The following is a 15,696-nucleotide window of genomic DNA, read 5'->3' as shown; positions in this document are numbered from 1 at the left end:
CAGAAGAAAAAATCCTAAACAATATATGTTTAATTAACATTAATGATCAGTGTGATGGTGCAGTTGCAGCCGACATACTTGCAGGTTTTAATCCATCCGTTAAGAAATGTTTGCATGAACATTTAATGATGAGTAATTTTTAAATTCATGACAAGCGGAGGAACGTACACCAAACAGCAGGTAAACACTGGCGTCTGAGACTGAAACAGCGTAACCCATCTAAACCTGAACTTCATTCGTTGTTTAGCAGATTGTAATGATCTACTTTATTATAGTGTTTCTACTTCGTAAGGACCCTTCACCTCTCTTGTAAGCTTATCGTGGTGGGGAATTTTTTTCCACATGTTTTAAACATATTTCTAACATGTTTTTAACACAGTTTACTGGTGAGAAACCTGAAAGAGTCAGTGGAAAGAATAACCGGGTGCCCCCAAAATGGTGGAGGAAGCCGCAGTGACATCACATGCACATTCTCTGTTGAATTAATTTAATAAAAAATAAACTGGATAGAACAGCTTTCATGAAGTGTGGACTTATTAATCAGAGAGAACATATTTCACAAAGTTTTAGCTTCAGTATATGATTGTCTAGAAGATATGTGCTTGAATCTACATTTGTGTTGATTTCATCTTCTAAGTTTTTTCTCTTAAACTACAGCTGCAAGTGGACTGAACAGGTTAGAAAAGTTAGGGCTTGTTCAGGTAAAGGTGAAGCTTGTGCTCACATATAATATTCTTCTATTTGATTGCAGTCGTGACCAATTTTCACTGTTCTTTCTGGTCTTTTAAATCCAGTTGAGTTCTGCCTTTAAACTCATGGTACTTGGTTGACTCTGTTTTCCTTCCTCCTGTGCCTGCAGATTGTCTCCTAACTCCTCCCAGCTAGCTAGATGCAGAGAAGATGTGCTATGCTTGAAAGTTCATATACAAGAAGCTAAAATGCCACAGTCCGAAGAATATTCTGACATGATCTGATGAATATTTCACAGAAGGAATATTTTTAGAGAGAGCTGCGTCTTTTCTTCACACTCGGCAATACTCTCACGCCAACTGGAGTGTTACAGATGAGGCCAGAACAGGGGAACAGGGTCTGTGCTCCTTGTCTCTGCCCTTAGCTCAAGCTACCCAAACATGCTAAACGGGGGAGTACAGGTTTGACAGCATTAAGTTAATGTTAATTGTCTAAAATGTACTCTCTTTATATTTCTCAGTCCGACGGTCTTTCACAAGCTTTCAGTGAAGGTGCAAACAAGCTACAGTGTGTATGTATGATCCTTAGCCTAGCATCAGTGCAGGGTCCTGAGGGGCAGCAACTGCTGATCCCTCACTTCTGCTTGGAGGCCTTTTTTTCCCACTCTGGTTGCCTAGCAACCCCGTGTTTCTGAAAGAGGAGGGGTTTATTTTGCCCAGGAAAGAAAGAAAAAAATTGGGAGGGAGTTGCATAAAATGTAGATGAAGCTGTCAAGAAGAAATGCTTGCTCAAGGCTCAGCCCACAGGTATTTAGTGATGGTCGGGATCAAGGGATAGAGATCTTATAAAGTTCTGAGACAAAATGGATGTTATATAATTGGTAAAATGCACTCTTCTTCTCCATATTATAGTGTCTGCACATTTACATAGCTTTAGAAGAAGTCAACTAGACCTAGACTTTTGCAATATACACATTTTATGCCAGTTAGTACATATGTCATATCAAAAATCTAAATTTGACATTATCTCAGTGACAGAAGCTGGTTTTGGGCATGTAGGTGCCTTGTCACAGCGGTTAACCACCAAAACCCACGTTATCCTCCTTTTTATGATGATTCTGGCAGTTTTCCAGCCTTAAATTTAGAGGATGGCTGCAAGATGACCTTTTTGATACATCATACAACTATTCACAATTATGTCATCGCATGGGGGTGGGGGTTGTGAACACCAATGCCCCTTATCATGGGGGTCGTGGCTCAAAAAGTTTGAAAACCACTGCTCTAGAGTTTCCACTCAAGGTTTTCACTCAGAAGTAACTGAAGAAGTCTGTACACAGAAGAAGAAGAAGAAGAAGTAGAAGAAGAAGAAGAAAAAGAAAAAGAAAAAGAAAAAGAAAAAGAAGAAGAAGAAGAAGAAGAAAAAGAAGGTGGTAAAAACAGAATGACAGAAAAGGACTGTGTGAATTTCATTCTCAAAAGGAGCACATCCCCACTTATTGTAGCAAAGTCAGACTTACTGTGCTGTGTTCAATGAAGTGATTCCTCTTATGTACTTGCATAGTAGAACAAAGACAGTGATCTAATTAAATGGTCTGCTCAAGCTGTCACTTTAATTTGACATTACTGTGCGTGAAGTTGAACTGGTAGCAGACCTTTCTACAGGTTTACAGTTTTCAACCTGTTAACATACACCAAGACATGGATCGGAAGGTGATGGAGAGGTCAAATCAAAGTTCACTTAATTCCAACGGGATTTTAAAATTGGCCGTATGCGGAAAAAAGACCGCAAACATCTAGCAACTCTTGCAAATTTTGCTTTGAATGATAATAATAATTAAAAAGAAATGATTAAAGCAACTGGTAGACAGCTTTGTTGTTTTTATTTTATTATCATTTTACATATTACAGTGGTATTACTATGTCGGCAGTCTCCAAATTTCCAGTTTTGAAACTATTTATACCAAAGTAACATTCTTGCTTGTTATTCTAAATAAATATTGATGTTATAAATATTTATATTTCTTTGAAATTTTCTCTTTTCACTATTTGTAGGTACTACAGTGTGAAAAAGGAGCTTTGTCGTGTGATGCATTTACATATCTAAGTGTATCTTCAGCTGGGTTTTGGTGAATTATTTTATATTCACAACTAAAAAAGACTACTGAAAAACTTACAATATTCACCATTTTAGAATCTCTCAAATGAAACAACTAAATATAGTCTGATGGTAATTTTGACAGAAAAACTGTTTTCTGTGAAGTACAGAAATACAAAAAAAAAAAACATTCTCAATTAATAAATAAATAAAAGGTTATTATTCATCTCAAAATACTTTAGAGAAACTAAATGCAGAGCAGACTCACATTTCTTTCGGCATATCATTCAATGTCATGCTTCAGGCAGAAACCTTGATTTAAGAAAAAGCATAAAAATACTAGAAATGGAAAGATGTGTTGACACTGTCAGCAAAAGTAGATAAAGAGTGGAAAATCAGACTGTTGACCCTTGACTTTTGTCTTAAAAGAAGCTGTCTAGTGCAGAGACATGGTGACTCAACAAATAACAGTTTTATATTAAGTTCCTGAGTTGAAGCAGGAAAAATTATGTTTTTGGGAAATGCACAGGAGTGGCCTCCTGTCACATGAGATGAGTCATACACTGATAAAACAAATTATTTATAGTGTTAATCTGTGTTGGGGTAGTTCTATTCCCTTGTCTATATTTTCCAAACAAAATGATTGCTTGTAACATTGAGACATTTACGTCATTACTCAAGCTGAATTAATTACTATTTTTACCATCTGTAGAAACATGTCCAAACACATTATTTTGTATGTGTTTGCTGACCCCAGCCCCCATATGCTATTTACAGTACAGCTGGCGGATGAACTCGGCAGAACCCAGATCAGCTGTTGGTCCTCGAGGGGAGGCTTTCTGACTCATCTGATTGGCTAGCAGCTGTGTGTCACACCAGGGATGTAAACGTGTGGATTTGTGCCTCTTTGTGTATGTGTGCATTTCTATGCATATGCCTCATGGCTGATAGAATATTGTCGTGTATTTAAGACAAGAAATAACCAAAGACAAGAAAATAACCATCAAATGTTGCGGTTAATCAGTCAAAGTCTCTGTGTTCCCAAAAAGAGACTTAACAAAAGTACAAGGCCTTTCCAAAAGACGCAACAGCAGTGAACCTTTTTTATTCTTTATTCATCACGTCTTTATATAATTTACAGTTTTGCATGCTAAAAGCTGAGCATATATGCTTTCAAAAGTAAGTTCATGAATAATTTTCATCATAAATTTGCGTCATGCAAAGACATTCTTTGCACCAGTTCTCTGAGGCAGACTTGCACACAGTTTTTAGGATACATGACAGGCAGGTTACTTCAGACATCTTGGGGAACATGCCACTATTTGTCTGTGGATTTGCACTGTCTCAGCTGATTTAGTCTCTTCATGTAATCACCACTATGTCCATGATGTTAAGATCTGACCTCTCTGGGGGCCAAACCAATTGTGAACTACATCCTCATCTTAGATATTAAACTGGGTTCCAGTCAGCATTTCAGACCAATGAGTAGATGATTTTGAGTAATGAAAAAGGATCTAAAAATCTTAAATAGCTAAATGACTTAAATCATTCAAAAGATATTGTCAGTTATGGGACACATTTTCTTGATGTTGCAGCTGCTGAACTGTGATATTGTACATTAAGAAAAGGAGGCAGAAGTATTAAAAAAGTGGGAAGAAATGACAGTTAAGAGGGAGGAATTGGTATGAAAAAAGGGTCACCTCCTTTAGGTACAGTACAGATTTAAAGACTTCTATCTGAGAAATGGCTGTCTCATTTTTCTTTTTGTTCTTGTGTCTCTTGTTGCAAGGGTCAGGAGTCACACATTCAGACATCCTTATTATGAGCTGCAGGGTTCTTTTTTTTTTTTTTTTAACTTCCCACTCCATCCCCCTCTTCTCCACTGCTATAGCTGCTGGCCAGATAGAGAAATCTGCACACTCTACCAGCTTCTGACAAAGCTGGTGATGATTTATTAGACTACACTGGATAGCTTCACTATTGCAGTAAATATCTTATATTAACAGAAAAAAATATTTGAATAAAATGCATGTGCACCTATATTTATTGATATAGTGTATGATTATATGATAATTATACTTTATATTATATTTATTGTATACAAGAAATTATTGTTTACTAGTTTATGTTTGCAGACATTTCACATGAACATTAGTAAAGTTTTCTTTTACATATAAATTGCATCTTATAGGCAAAGGAAAATAAATTTTTATTGACCTATCACTGTTCCAAATAGAGGCAGCTCAGCCCTGCATTGTTGTTTCCTCACACATGTACTCGCTGTCCACAGCAACGATGCTCAGTGAGTTTCATGATGCTGGTTTGTTGTGTGTAGGCATAAAAGGTGGGCACGTTTTGCCACTACCTCCTTTGACGACTCAGAGGCAACAGATTAACTTCAAACCCATTCTGCCCTGTATACTTTTACACAAGACATCCATGACACAATGTGCCTGGAAAAGGCATAATACGCAAAAGAAGCAACAGTGAGGTCACAGAATAAGTGTGAATTAATTCTGCAACCCACCAACGTATTTAATACATTGTCAGCATAAATATATTGATTATGAAGCTGTTTTAAACATAAGTATTTGTATAATTTAATATAAGAATGTTAAAGGGAAGTTATACTTATTTGTTATGGTTTGTAGTAGAAACTGTGGGACTACATGATTATTCTAATTTCTGTTTAATGTGTATTTTACTAGTACAATTAAATATACAAATATTGTACCAGATATAGCTAGAAGCTTATTTTTATGTACTGACCATAGTCAAAGAGCTCAGGAAAAAAAAGTTTAAAAATGAATAAATAAGAAATCCTGGCTAAAGTTAAAATGATAAACACCAATGTTGTTGATCTCAGCTAAGGGACTGCAAACCTGGACTATCAACCATCCATATTATGGATATATATATATATATATATATATATATATATATATATATATATATATATATATATATATATATCGCATCATGTCACATCGTATTGTATTGCATCGTATCATATGTATTGTATATTCTTTCTAATTTTGCATTTTTGTATTATATTTCCCATATATATTAATGCAGAGGAGCAAAAAGAATTTCAATTTTAATTTTAATAGTTTATTAGAAATCTGGTAGAAGCCATCTGTGTCTTGCTAAAATGTTTTTAAAAGATGGCAAAACATTTGAAAAGCTCATTCATAAAAATGATTTCTTACCCTCTGTTTTTCCATTATAGACGATTTTCTGTCACATCAATCATGTAGTTCTTGTACTTGCTGACCAGTTCTTGCATATCCTTTGAATTTTGGGCCACTCGTCCTCTGAAACCATCTCCAGGTCTCTGAGGACTTTCTTCCTTCCAAGTAGTTTATGCTAGTTTAAAGATTTCTTTGGGCATCTAAAGCTTCCCAACATGACTGTCAACCAAGAGCAATATGAAAGTTTTTGCATCCATTTCTGAATGCTATCAGCAATGTGTGGAAAGTATTGAAGACCAGAGTGACTATGAAGAAGCACTCCAACTTCAAGGACCTGGAGGTTATTGCACAGAAAGAGATATCCAAAATCCCAATGGAGTTATAGAAAAAAGAAGACTGCTAACTATTCCAAGAATTATTTGATTTCGCTGAATGTAAATCAGGCATTATTAACTAGCATTTAGTAGTAAAAGTATTTATCATTAGCTTCATAATTACAGTGTATTACCATGTTTTGTCAGATGTTTATATAATTTAAAGCCATAAGAAACTCAGTCAAAAGAAAACTCTGTCTGCAAAAATTGTTTTCATGTTCCTGGAGTTTATACTTATGTATTTCAGCAATTGTTTTTATTAACATTTTGTAGGCAGTATTATATATAATGCATTCTTCTTTTTTCTTCTTGCAACTGCTGTAGATGTAGAAATATCAGCTGGTAATAAGTTTAGGTGACATATGCCCATGTGAAAACCAGTCATCACATGCGCCTCCTCAATTTCACAGCAATAGTTTACACATATTTAATGTGTAAACCTGGTATTACAACAGCTCTCCATGTGGTAACCTCACAGTATTTTATTTGAAGCACATGCTAACAAATGGGACAATAGGGTTTTCCCAAAGGGAATGTATTTCATTAAATAAATTTCACTTGTGTTGCTACAGTTCAGAGCCTCTTACAGACGTGTTAGATTTAAAATTGCTCTGCTTAGCTGGATATAACAAGATTTCTTCTGCATATCTCTCAGAGCAATAGAAGGTTTTATTATTCTTAGTCCCATGGTAAGATGGCTCTTGCTCTTGATATGACTCTTGTTTGTATCACGTTCTCCTCATCTACTCTCACCTCTGGTATTGTGCCCTCATATCTCAAATCAATTACAGTAAAAATAATCTTCAGTAGAACTGGTCCACACCCCAACAATGTCAACAATCTCCGTCCAGTCTCCATTTCTCTTTCATTTCTGAATACTGGAAAAAAAAACTGTAGCATTGCTTTTCTTTCTGTATAAACAGTTCCAGTCTGGCTTTCGTTCACTTCACAACACGAAAACTGCTCTTGTCAAAATGATAGGTGACCTTCTCATGGCTGCTGACGCTGGACTTCTCACCAGGGCCGGTTCTAGGAATGCATACATGAGGGGGCAGGCATAAATTTGAAGGGGGCATTATGAGTACATACTTCAGCATTTTCTTGTTGTTGTTTTTTAAGTGTTTCTTTAACGGAACTGTGCTGTTAGTGGAGTCCAACTTCAAAGAAATGGATTGCACTTTGTCAGGCCTCTACTCTAAGACCTGTCCAGCTTGGGTGTCCCACCTGAAACCAAAGCTCCTGCTGGTATAGCTCTTAGAGTCACTGAGGCACGCAAACCCCCTGACCACAATAAGGTGGCAATCCCTCAGGGGGGGAACAGAAAATATCAATAACAAAATGAAGTAAGAAAAAAGAAAAGAATGATCCATTATCAAAGCTTTAACAACCAACCAAATAACAATTGCCCTATTGGACAGCCATTAGATGTCTAAGCATTTTGAATAAATTTGAAACTAATAACAATAAACTCAACTATCTGTGTGTTTGTTTCTGTCTGTATATAGACCATAATGATTAAAGAATCATAACTATCAAGCACAACAATAACAGAGCAAAAAATTAAACCCCCTACCAAAATAAGGCAGTGAACCTTCAGGGGGAAATAATGATAATAATAAATGAAAATGAGTAAAAACTAAATGATCCTTCATCAAAATTTTAAGAACCAACAACATAACAATTTTCTTACCGTACAGCCATTAATGCATCTAAAATAACTTTGTTACAATAACCTCATATATGTATACAAATGTAAATAACCTACAGTATAAAAGAGGTATCCCAAACGAACAAACCCATCAAACAACCAAAACAGAGCAGAACATTAGATATCTTTATTTTTATCTATATTTTTATTTTATTTTATTTCTTATTTTTATCTTCTCTCAATGTGGGGGGAGGGAGTGTGGGTCCTTTTTTCAAATCATTATTTTGTTTAGAAACTTTCCTCACTCTACAACAGCAGTCTCCTATTTTTCTGCCCAAAAACTCTTACAAATTTGTCCATGCCCAGGTTATTTGTGATGGTCTTCTCATGGGCCAGTATCACCAAATTCCTCTTTCTCTCAAATGACATGGTTCGACGGTAGGGGGTTAGGATCCGTGTCAGTGTGGAGAAGGAACTCTCACAAGATGCTGAAGACACACCGATCACCAGGGCTGTTACATATAACTTATGCAACTCGGGAAAGGCCTCCTTGTACTCATGAATGTGCTTGCACACAGTGGACAGGTCTGTTTCATTTGGATATTTCTTGAGCAACATCTGTTTAGCCACAAGAATTTCATTTTTTAGATTGGTGTTGTCTATCACAGTGCCAGCCAGCCTAGCGAGTGGGGACAACAGGATCAAATCTAGAAATTTGCTAGATTTGGGTGCAAGATAGGATATGGCTTTCATCAGGTCAACATTCTTCTTTGAGAATCTGTTTTCAATTTCTGAAATGGTCCTGTCAAGGATGTTGAGCAGAGACCTTTTCTGAGACTGACTGGGGGAAATGGAATCCGTGTGGCCCACAGATGAGAGCACCACACTGTCACCAAGGTGTTTGCTAATTGTTCTCCTTCTCTTTGGAGGATGTGAATCAGCCACAGCAGCAGACTAAGACAACTCTCCCCAATACTCATCATCATGGTTCCGCATGTCTTTTAGGGACTCCAGTGCTGCATCAACAACCTCAGAAGCCCTGCACATATCCACTGTCTGAGACTGGAGTATTTCATTGGCTGGTTTCAAAGCACCAAGCACTCGCACTAATAATTTTCCAGTCTTAAAGAAGTCTTGTCTCTTGATTTGACAGAGGAGGCCTGATGCCTCTGTGCATAGCTCAACTGCAGCATCATCATCCTCTGTCATCTCAGTGAGCACATCAAGAATCTGGTCTTCATTTTCAACAATACACCTTGTCACTTCATAGTGGCTCGTCCATCGAATATGGAGCAGCCTTCTAAGATTAGGTGCATTGTATTGCTTGCACACATAGTGATGCTGAAAAAAGCTGAAGAGTGAACTGGAGAGGTCAAAAAATCTTTTAGCACATGGTTCACTCTGCATGGCATGCACAACTACTAAGTGCAATTGGTGGTTGTAGCAGTGTATGTATGGGACATGTCTTGCAAGTTTCTTTTGGAGCAGAGCTTGTACACCACCTCTTATGCCACTCATCACAGAGGCTCCATCATAACACTGGCACAGTATGTTGTCAGCACTGTAGCCAGCATCAGAAAGTTGTGTCAGTATTGCAGAGGCAATGTACTCTGCATCAAGTTGATCCAAGTCAAGCAACCCAATAAGATGTTCTTCTGGTATGGAATTGCTAACAAATCTTATAATCACAGACAAATTTTCCACATTGCACCTGTCCCTGGTCCCATCACTTTTGAGGCAAAACCCTGCAGAATCAGCATTGTCATATTTTTTCTTGACTTCTCCAAGCACCATGTCTGCCAGTGTTTGAATTATTTCATTTTGGATATCCTTGGATGTATATTTTGCATTTTTTGGGATACTTTTTGCAATGTTTGCCAGTTTTTCATCCTTCTCCAAAGTGTACTCCATTAGTTTTAGAAAAAGACCTGAAGCAACATCACCATCAGCTTCAGAAGCAGGCCTATCATACATCAAAGTTTCTGAAGTCCCACGCAGCCCCAACTCATTCACACAGAGAAACTTTACAGCACTGCCTATGCTCTTGACATAGTAATGGTTTTTTTCAAGCTGTGTTTTACCAACCAACAAAGAGTCAACAGTCCCCCCTGCAGCGTCTCTGCTTTTGTGCTGACTCCATATGCTTGAGGTATGCACATGGTTATGACTGGACATGTGCCTCTGCAACCCCTTGTCCCGATCAAGCGCTGCTTTCCAGTTGTTAAAACCAGTTAAGGTAAAAACAACATCCCTCTCATTAGCAACTGAATATTTGCGACAGGGGAAGCAGAAGCATGCATCTCGCATTACAGAGTACTCCAGCCACGGTCGTGTGCGGTACCAGGCAGGGTTGAATGATCTTAATGCTGTTCCAAATGCACGCTTTGGGTAGCTACCAAGTATGGGCTGAGATGGAGCACTATCATTTAAATCACTGAGTAGAACTTGCTTTGTAGGCAAGGCCGGCTTTACGCAGGGGCAAGAGGGGGCAGTGCCCCCTCAAACAAACATTCTGCCCCCTCAATCAAATGCGCCGAAATGGGCAAATCTCTCCAAACGCTCTCTCCCCTCTGTACTGAACTCTGTGTGTCGGAGCTTCACAGGATCCATTGTACTGTCTTCAACAAGTCCTTCCCACCACCACAGAAAACAACCAATCAGTGTTTAGTATGCAAATGAGTTGACATACAGCCTGATCTTGCGGTGTCATATTTCTCCCCCTCGTAGAGAGAGCGGCTGCTGAGCTCCAGCGGTAAAACTTATAGAGTAAAGCTCTGTTAAATGTGTTGTAGCGATACTGAATAAATACTTATAATAACAGACGTATTTATTGCATCTATTCTGTCAACTGGGGTTTGTTTCTGTTCTATTTAAACGTGTCTACACCTGTTAGTAGGAGCAGTGATCAATCACGCACGGGCCATAGATGTGACTGCCTCCTCGGTACAATACAGACTGAGGGAAAACGAGCTGCGCATATGAGACCCCTCAAGCTCCGCCCAGCCTTTAGTTCAGCATGCTAGTTTGAAGAAAAAAATAACAGAAAGTTTCACTCTACATTCCCGCTGCTTTCAGCAGTTCAGCTCAGAGCTTCATGTATGCCTCAGCTTAAACAGACGACAATGTGCATTTCCGATCTTGGAGAGTTGTAGTTAGAAAAAAAAAAAACTCCGGCCACAAAACCCACTTTGGAAAGTTTCATTCAGTCCTCCTGCATGATGCATCCATTTTTTAGAGCTTTTAAAAAAGGTAGTGCTGATTCTTTAATCATTATGGTCTATATACAGACAGAAACAAACACACAGATAGTTGAGTTTATTGTTATTAGTTTCAAATTTATTCAAAATGCTTAGACATCTAATGGCTGTCCAATAGGGCAATTGTTATTTTGTTGGTTGTTAAAGCTTTGATAATGGATCATTCTTTTCTTTTTTCTTACTTCATTTTGTTATTGATATTTTCTGTTCCCCCCCTGAGGGATTGCCACCTTATTGTGGTCAGGGGGTTTGCGTGCCTCAGTGACTCTAAGAGCTATACCAGCAGGAGCTTTGGTTTCAGGTGGGACACCCAAGCTGGACAGGTCTTAGAGTAGAGGCCTGACAAAGTGCAATCCATTTCTTTGAAGTTGGACTCCACTAACAGCACAGTTCTGTTAAAGAAACACTTAAAAAACAACAACAAGAAAATGCTGAAGTATGTACTCATAGTGCCCCCTTCAAATTTATGCCTGCCCCCTCATGTATGCATTCCTAGAACCGGCCCTGTTTGTAGGTGGCATTGAGGGACCCACACATGGGGGAGGAGAAACAGAGCTTGTTGATGGTAAGGGCGTTAGCTGTGTGCTAGCTGCTGCCTGTGAAGTACTAGCAGTAGCATTGCTACTGGAGCAGGCAGAAGCAGCACTACCTTTTTTAAAAGCTCTAAAAAATGGATGCATCATGCAGGAGGACTGAATGAAACTTTCCAACGTGGGTTTTGTGGCCGGAGTTTTTTTTTTTCTAACTACAACTCTCCAAGATCGGAAATGCACATTGTCGTCTGTTTAAGCTGAGGCATACATGAAGCTCTGAGCTGAACTGCTGAAAGCAGCGGGAATGTAGAGTGAAACTTTCTGTTATTTTTTTCTTCAAACTAGCATGCTGAACTAAAGGCTGGGCGGAGCTTGAGGGGTCTCATATGCGCAGCTCGTTTTCCCTCAGTCTGTATTGTACCGAGGAGGCAGTCACATCTATGGCCCGTGCGTGATTGATCACTGCTCCTACTAACAGGCGTAGACACGTTTAAATAGAACAGAAACAAACCCCAGTTGACAGAATAGATGCAATAAATACGTCTGTTATTATAAGTATTTATTCAGTATCGCTACAACACATTTAACAGAGCTTTACTCTATAAGTTTTACCGCTGGAGCTCAGCAGCCGCTCTCTCTACGAGGGGGAGAAATATGACACCGCAAGATCAGGCTGTATGTCAACTCATTTGCATACTAAACACTGATTGGTTGTTTTCTGTGGTGGTGGGAAGGACTTGTTGAAGACAGTACAATGGATCCTGTGAAGCTCCGACACACAGAGTTCAGTACAGAGGGGAGAGAGCGTTTGGAGAGATTTGCCCATTTCGGCGCATTTGATTGAGGGGGCAGAATGTTTGTTTGAGGGGGCACTGCCCCCTCTTGCCCCTGCGTAAAGCCGGCCTTGCTTCTCACCATCCTCATCCTTCTTGACCTGAGAGCTGTTTTTGACTCAGTTTTCCAAACCATCCTCATTGACAGATTAACCACCATTGGACTGTCTAACACACCCCTGGACTGGTTTCAATCATATCATTCTTGCTGTACTCAGGTTGATTAACCCAAATCTTTCCAGAATTGCCTCCTTCAGTCATACTACATCTGTCCTGCAATAACTCCACTGGCTTCCAGTTAAATTCTGCATCATCTATTACATCTTCTCAGGCCATCAACAGCCTCACCCTTCTGTGTCACACCAAGCTCCTCCACATTAACATACCTAGCTGTACTCTCAGGTATTCTTCCTCCTCTATCCAACTCACCCTCCCACCTGCTTGCTTAACCACCATGGAGTCGAGAGCCTCTCTGTCTGCATCACTTCCCTTGGACATCTGGGATATTCCTCACAACTCCACTCATCTATAAGAACATGCCTCTACAGAGGCGCTGAAGAACAGCAATAATCAGGAGTGTATTAGTACACTGTTGTTGTGTGTGTTCTTTGAGGGACTATGTGGTGCTATGTGTGAGCATGTACATGGATTTGCATCTTCTTGTGCATTTTTGCTCTGTGTTGGCTCATTTTCAAGGAGGCTTGTTCATTTGGTCTGTGGGGAGATGTGCTTTCTGCTGACTGTGTTGCTACCGGAGCAGAGGTTCTTACAGATCAATAGTATTCGGAACCCACCTTTTTCTATGTGTGGTTGACTGGCTGTCTGCACAAGATGCACCAACAGTGTCTTGAATATATTGGACACACCCTTAATAACTAAGGTGTTTAGGGGTTTTCTTTGTTATCCTTAATAACTTTCCACTAAAGCATTGAAAAGACATCTGCCTCTAGGCTGGCGTTTATCTGTAGCTGCTATTTGACAGAATAAGACAAATTTCTGTGTCGTGGTGCAGCCATCTGCTGTCTGTCAGAGTTCTGAATTGCATCAAAGTGGACCAGAACTCATTCTACATTGTGATAGGCATCTTTGAAGCTATTCAAGGAATGATAGTATTATGTTTCCCTTTTTGTCTTTGGTCAGACATCCCTTTAAATCAATCATCAGGCCGAAGCAAGTATTTTGTTAAGTACAACTTGGGTCTTATGCACAGTCAAAGAAGTCAGACACATCAGCATGTCCTAATCTACATCTGTCTGTGCTTTCCTCAGGTCTGGATGACTGTCTCCAGCAGTACGTGAAGAGTTTTGAGCGGGAGCAGATGGGGGGAGAGCAGCTGCTGCACATCACTCATCAGGAGCTGGAGGAGCTCGGTGTCACCAGAATAGGACATCAGGAGCTCATCCTGGAAGCGGTTGACCTCCTCTGTGCCCTGGTTAGTCTCTGTAACTTTACATCCTATTGACTGGATCACTCCGAACAGGGAAAGCATGAGATACGTGCAGTACAGATGATCTTTGCTCACGCTAGGAAAAGGGTGAGCAAAGATCACCGCTCCAAAAATTTAGCAAAACAAAATGATGGGGAGAAACTCTACCATAGCATTGCCTCTCAAACAAACCCCAAGCAATGCTGGAATGTAACAAAAAAATGAGAAAAACACTGTCCAGTTCAGATCCTATCTTGATTTCTCCATTTTAAGTAAACCACACAAACAATGTGGCATATGAAGGCTGAGACTCTGCTGATTACAACTATGTTTGCCTCATTATTGTGTGACAAAAAACTCCATGAACTAGCAACCAAACAGTAGCAAAGAAACAACAAACGAACAAAAAAAAACAACATAAACAAACGTCATCAAGTACTGAATCATGTCTTACTTTGACTGTTTTGTGGTCAAAAGTTTTATTCAATTTTAAAATATTCAGCTACTGTGTTCTCCTATGACTCTGGCTTTGTGTGAAATGAATCATTAAGGTCCTGGTAGTTTCCATGAAGATGAAGGAGGTTTTACAGTCAAGTACTCTTCCTATCATATACAGTCTTAGGCTTTACTCCTTTCTGGGTCCTCATGGTGTTTCTGAGGTGAATTTGGGGGCTATCCCTCCGTTCTCCTGACTCTGACCATTAGAAGAGTTGTCAATTATTTTAACCTGCCAAACATTTCTATTAAATCATCTAGTAAACTGCTCAGGTTAATTTTTTTTAGCTTCTACTTTTGCACAGTTGTTCATTAAACATTACTCTATTAATTCCTAGATTAAGTGGGATGCTATCCTCACTGGAAGTAATGTGGCTTTCTTTCAGGAGGAGATAACCATTTACATGTTTCTACTCTGTTCCAGGTGATTTAAATCTGGTAAAGTAGTACACATCTTGATTCTGACATTTTTTTAGTAATCTCACACATCTCAAACTTTTACATACAACTCTTGTGGTTGTGAAGATATACTTCTTCATAGATATAATTATTATGGGTGTCATTTTGGACAGGAGGCAGAAAAAATAGGCCTAGGCAATTAGAGAAAAAATTTTTTTTTTGCATTTCTTGGTTAATTGTACCTTAAAATAAGGCTGGAAATACAGGTTTTGATCATAATTTGTATTTTTTCATGTCAAAAGTTTTATTTCTCCTTTTAACTGCACAATATCAGAAACAAAAACCTAAAAAAAATCAAAGAGAAATTAGTCAGACAGAAAATGGTTCTTCTAAAGATTTCCATTTAAATCATAACATGATTCATTTCACAGTCGTGGACTGGAATTCTGAAATTGTCACAGCCCTAGTTTAGAAAGATATGCACGCCAAAAAAAAAAAAAAAAAGAAAAAAAAAGACATGATCAGAGACTGCAAAATATAGCACCAACCCAAAATATCTTGCTGGCTAGTGTATTGGACTAGCTTATACGATGCTGCAGTCATTTGTAGAACAGAATGATTAATTATTAGCATGCCCACTGTGGGCTATAGTTTAATGAAGAAAGCTAGTTTTTGCCAGGTAAAACATGCTGGCATTAAGTAAAAATGGGTGCTAAACTCTGACATGCTGCATTTTAAAATCATAGAAAGCAGTTA

General features: G+C 38.7%; 1 protein-coding gene across 4 annotated transcripts in view; it reads left to right on the top strand.

Moving 5' to 3' along the window:
* Positions 1-15,696, top strand: part of si:ch211-26b3.4 (connector enhancer of kinase suppressor of ras 2) — an 80,671-nt gene that overhangs the window by 14,978 nt on the left and 49,997 nt on the right. For all 4 annotated transcript variants that reach the window (XM_041989870.1, XM_041989872.1, XM_041989873.1 and 1 more), the window contains one exon: positions 13,889-14,052. In XM_041989870.1, the coding sequence (XP_041845804.1) occupies positions 13,889-14,052 (164 nt within the window). The remainder of the gene's footprint in view (positions 1-13,888; positions 14,053-15,696) is intronic.

The sequence above is a fragment of the Melanotaenia boesemani genome, chromosome 7 (genome assembly GCF_017639745.1).
Source record: "Melanotaenia boesemani isolate fMelBoe1 chromosome 7, fMelBoe1.pri, whole genome shotgun sequence".
NCBI lineage: Eukaryota > Metazoa > Chordata > Actinopteri > Atheriniformes > Melanotaeniidae > Melanotaenia > Melanotaenia boesemani.
Note: the sequence above shows the minus strand (reverse complement) of the source record. Positions and strands in the feature narration are given on the sequence as shown.